The 4,849-nt window shown below is 25.7% G+C and overlaps 1 protein-coding gene across 1 annotated transcript in view; it reads right to left on the reverse strand.

Annotated features, from left to right (window-relative positions):
* Positions 1-4,849, reverse strand: part of LOC117181651 (collagen alpha-1(IX) chain-like) — a 187,678-nt gene that overhangs the window by 42,888 nt on the left and 139,941 nt on the right. Inside the window, exons 6-11 of the mRNA XM_033374552.1 lie at positions 2,381-2,551; positions 2,216-2,287; positions 2,080-2,157; positions 1,927-1,969; positions 1,568-1,602; positions 1,284-1,403 (exon numbers count right to left, since the gene is read on the reverse strand). Coding sequence (XP_033230443.1) covers positions 1,284-1,403; positions 1,568-1,602; positions 1,927-1,969; positions 2,080-2,157; positions 2,216-2,287; positions 2,381-2,551 — 519 coding nt within the window. The remainder of the gene's footprint in view (positions 1-1,283; positions 1,404-1,567; positions 1,603-1,926; positions 1,970-2,079; positions 2,158-2,215; positions 2,288-2,380; positions 2,552-4,849) is intronic.

Consider the following 4,849-nt stretch of genomic DNA (forward strand, 5'->3'; position numbering starts at 1 on the left):
GTAGTCCGTTTAGCGTGCAATCGACTCGGGATACTTATAAGATACTACCATGATTTTTTCAGATTTTTTGGTCCAAAAATAAATTAGGCCAAAAACCGGCCTGACCGACCCTCCCCCTTTTATACAGCTGTTTTGTTGTGAAGATCAAGTGCAAAGAGGTTAATGGTACTTTTCTGATATTAATTAAAGTTAGTGTAACATTGGTGTATTTTCAGTTATAAGTTAATGTTTTAGTTATTATTTGCATTCAATATAAACATTAAGTATTATTCCTGTGATGCATGGAATTTGTTATAAAATTTCATTGCCGATAAAAAATACGGTAGCAACTTATTGAGATTTTGAGGTTAGTATTACATTTTGCAATTCAAGAACGAACTGCTCGCAGTAAACAAATTTATCAAAAAGACGTAGGATGAAAACATAAAAAGCTATTTTTTATTTTAATCCTAATTAAAATAGTTTCTGTTTTTTCACCAAACACTTCATAAATTTGAATGAAATCTTTGTGTAATTTGTAAGAAAAATTTCAGTAAAAGCTTAATTTTCTTAATGTTTTATAGTACATTTTCGTAACCTTTCATAGCAAAAAATAGTATTTGATAGATTTTTGTAGATATATACGGAAGATTTACATCAAAGTGGCCAAAACTATCTAATTCTGCGTCCAGCAGTTCGCTTTTGTATTCTAAAATTAATTCCTAACCTCAAAATTGCAAAAGTTGTTATCGCATTTTCCACCAGCAATGGACTTTAATAACAAATTCCATGCTTCATAGAAATATTACTTAATGTTAATGTGTATATTATTAACAAATAATAGCTTAAACATGAACTTGTAATTAAAAATATACTAACCCTACCGATAAAAATCTCACAGAAGATTCTCGATTTTCTTCGATTTTAATATATTAAAATAACAAAATTAATAATTTAAAAACTTGAAACTTGCATAATTTTTAATTGTAATTAAAAAAAGTTTAAATCTTTTTTTAAAAAAATACCATTCAAAGCTCTACTATTTTGAAGATTCACACTTGAAAACTTCTAAATTTTGAAAGTATGAAATAACTAATTATTCAATTTCCAAAATTTACATTTTAAAGTTATGTAATTTGGAACATTTTGAACAAAGTGAATGAATTGATTTGAACATTTAAATAATAATAATAACATTAATAATAATAATATTCTAATTATAATTTATACAAAATTAATAAATAATGAAAAGAAGGATTTTAAATTAAATTTTTCTATTTAAAATTGTTTATAAATAAACTCACTGATCCACCTTGTCCCCTCAAATAAAAATCTCCTTTTGAATCCATTTTTTTATCCACGTGAGAATAATTTAGATTTGGATAACACACTTTGCAAGATGGACCTGGTGGACCCACTGGTCCCTGAAAATTATTAAAAATTTTAATTTTTTTATAAAACGATATTTATTTGATTGATATGATTTTTTAAAAATATTACTTCTACCGGCATTCCAATATCGCCTTTATAATAAATTAAATAAAAAATGTAATTATATTGACCGTTTTTATTTATTATTTATATTTACCGAATCTCCCTTCTCGCCTTTCAGTCCAGGAAGTCCTATAAAAAATTTAATTGTATTTCCCAAATTGAATATAAAACTGTCTTTTATATGTTTTCATCATGATCATTTCAAGTAATAACTGAAGTCGATTAATTTTTTTTAATCGAAGAAATAACGGTTTTTGATCTAATAATAATAAAAAAAATGGTTAGTCTTTAGATTTGAAAAAAATCCTCTCTAGGTCTGCTGGGATTCGAACCCAAACGGCAATTTGTAGACCCGGGTTCGAATCCCAGCGGAAATAGAGATGAATTTTTTCACAGCTAAAGTCTATAATTGAATTTTTTATATCTATTTTAAATAATTTTTAAAATACCTACCGATTTTAATATTATATCCTTTTCTCGAAATTTGCGAATTTGCCTAAATAAAATAAAAACATTTTAGAATTTGTCTCATGTTTGATGAATTTTAATCAAAATTTTGAAATCCATTATTTAATATTAAAAAATTTTTTTCCCTAATATACTCACGAGTGTACTGTTAAAAATTAAAGGACAAATATTATTGCATTGCTGAACATTTTTTTGCACTGATCCAGCATTATTGCCCTGAAAAAATTGCAAAGTCATTATTAAATTAATTTCAACTACTAATTAAGATACTTACTGGAATTTCCTCACAAGTTTCTCTTTCAGGTCGAGTGGGATCGCAATTTAGTACCATCCACTGCAAATCAATCTATAAAAAAATGGGTAAATTAATATATTTATAATTTTAAAAAAATGTTTAAACATTATTTATAGTTGTAAATTAAAATTTTTTTTAGCTCACTGGCACCGTTGCATTGCCTTTAAATATTTTCGCCAGCGCAATATTTCCGCTGACATCGATAAATCCACGTAAATTTATTCCTTTAGTTGCAACTTTCTTGCAGTCAATGTAAAGAACGACACTTTGATAAAATACTCCAAAGTGAATCTTGTGCCAATTTTTGTTGAAAATCTAAAATCAGATCACATGAAATAATATTTATAATTCTAATTTATAATTTTTCAAATTTATTTTTATGATATATCAGTAAAAATAGTTTCATTGGTCAAAGTTTTTAAATAAGTCCAGGATACCGTGATATTTTGATTAATTAATTATCTTTTTGTCAATTCTTTTATATGATACACTAGCATCATCAATCGATCAATCGATTTCAATTTCCAGAATAAAATCATTTTTAATGCAAAAAACAATTTTAAATAACTATTTATAGGGTAAAAGTTTTTAAATAAGTCCAGGTTGTACCTACATTTTATTTAAATAATGATTATTTGTATCAATTCTTTTTTATAATACACCAGCATCATCAATCGAACAATCGCCGATTTCGATTACGGGAACAACATAACTTTTTAAAAAAAAATAACAATTTAAATAACTATTTATTTAATACATTTTTTATAAGTCCAGATTACACTTCCATTTTAATTATTTAATGATACTTTTTGCCATTGTTTATAATACACGAACATGAGCAATCAATCAATCGATTTCAATTTTGAGAAAAAAATAATTTTCAATTCAAAATAACAATTTTAAGTAACTATTTATTTGGAGAACGTTTAATAAGTCCAAGTTACCCTTCTATTTTTATTAATTATAGAAATTTTTTGACAACTATTTTTTATACTAGTCTAATAAATCGATCTGTCGATTTCGGGTGAAGCATTATTTTTAATACAAAAAAATGATAAATAACTAAGTATTTGGTAAAACTTTTTTAATAAGTCCAGGTTAGACTTCCATTTTCATTAATTAATCATTCTTTTTGCCAATTTTTTTTGTATAATACACTATTAATCATTCATTATTAATCGATCAATTGATTTCAATTCGAGGAAAAAATAACTCTTAATAAAAAAATAACTATTTGGTGAAAGTTTTTCAATTAGTCCAAGTTACCCTTATATTTTGATTAATCAACCATTCTTTGTGCGATTCTTTTATAATACAATAGCATCATCAACTGATCAACTCGATTGCAATTTCAGGGGAAACATAATTCTTAATACAAATTAACAAATTTAAATGACTATTTATTCAATTAGCGTTTTCAAATAATTTCAAGTTACCTTGCTATTTTAATTAATTAATGACCCTTTTTGCCAATTCTTTTTTATAATATACTAGCATCCTCGATTCGTCAATCGATTTCAATTTCGGGACCAACATTCTTAATGCAAATTAAAAATTCTACATAACTATTTATTCAATCCGAGTTTTTAAATAATTCTAGGTTAACCTTATATTTTGATTAATTAAACATTTTTCTTGTCAATTATTTTTACAATTCGCTTGCATTATCAATCAATAAATCGATTTCGGGAAACATATAATTTTTATTACAAAATAACAATTTTAAATCATTATTTATTTGGTAAAAGTTTTTTTAAAAGTCCAGGTTACACTTCCATTTTGATTAATGATACTTTTTTCAATCTTTTTTTTTATAATACACTAATATCATCAATCGATCAATTGATTTCGGGGAAAGCATCTTTAATAAATAATAACAATTTTGAATAACTATTTATTTGATAAAATTTTTTTAATACGTCTAGCTCACCCTGCTATTTTGATTAAATAATGATACTTTTTTCCAATCTTTTTTTCATAATACACTACTGTTTTCACACTAGTTTGATAATACACTCTTTTTTATAATGCACTAGTTAAAATCTTTTAAACACTTAAATTCGTGATAAAATTAGAATTTGAGAACAGGAAAATAATTATTAACAGTTTGTTTTTAAAGTTATATGTAAATATAATTTTCATAAGATTCTTAGGGAAGTTCAAAATTATTTTTGAAGATTTCAGATAAAAAATTGCAGATAAAAAAATTTCATATCCCTTAATATTTTTTTAAATTTTGTTTAAAATCACATTTTCCATTTTTAGGTTTGAACTCGAATTGAGAGCTAGTTTTTAAGGTGGTGACCACAGAACGGTAGTGGCCGCTGTGCCGTGTGAAGCGCAGGGAGTACGCTCAAGGTTTAAGATTTTTTTAAACTATGTTCGACTATTGAGACCCATAACATATTTTTTGTTCATCGAAATCGGTCAATCCCTTCTCTAGAAAAACCTGATTTTCGTCTTTTCTTCCAACTTCCATAACTCCCACAAAAAATATTTCTCAGATATAATCTTGTTAGAAAGGGGAATTTGAACCTTCGACTCTGAACCTTCCCCCACTAAGTTCCTAGACTATATATACATGTAAGAATCCCGCCCGAGCTCAGTCTGTTA

The sequence above is a fragment of the Belonocnema kinseyi genome, chromosome 1, assembly GCF_010883055.1.
Source record: "Belonocnema kinseyi isolate 2016_QV_RU_SX_M_011 chromosome 1, B_treatae_v1, whole genome shotgun sequence".
Taxonomy (NCBI): Eukaryota; Metazoa; Arthropoda; class Insecta; order Hymenoptera; family Cynipidae; genus Belonocnema; species Belonocnema kinseyi.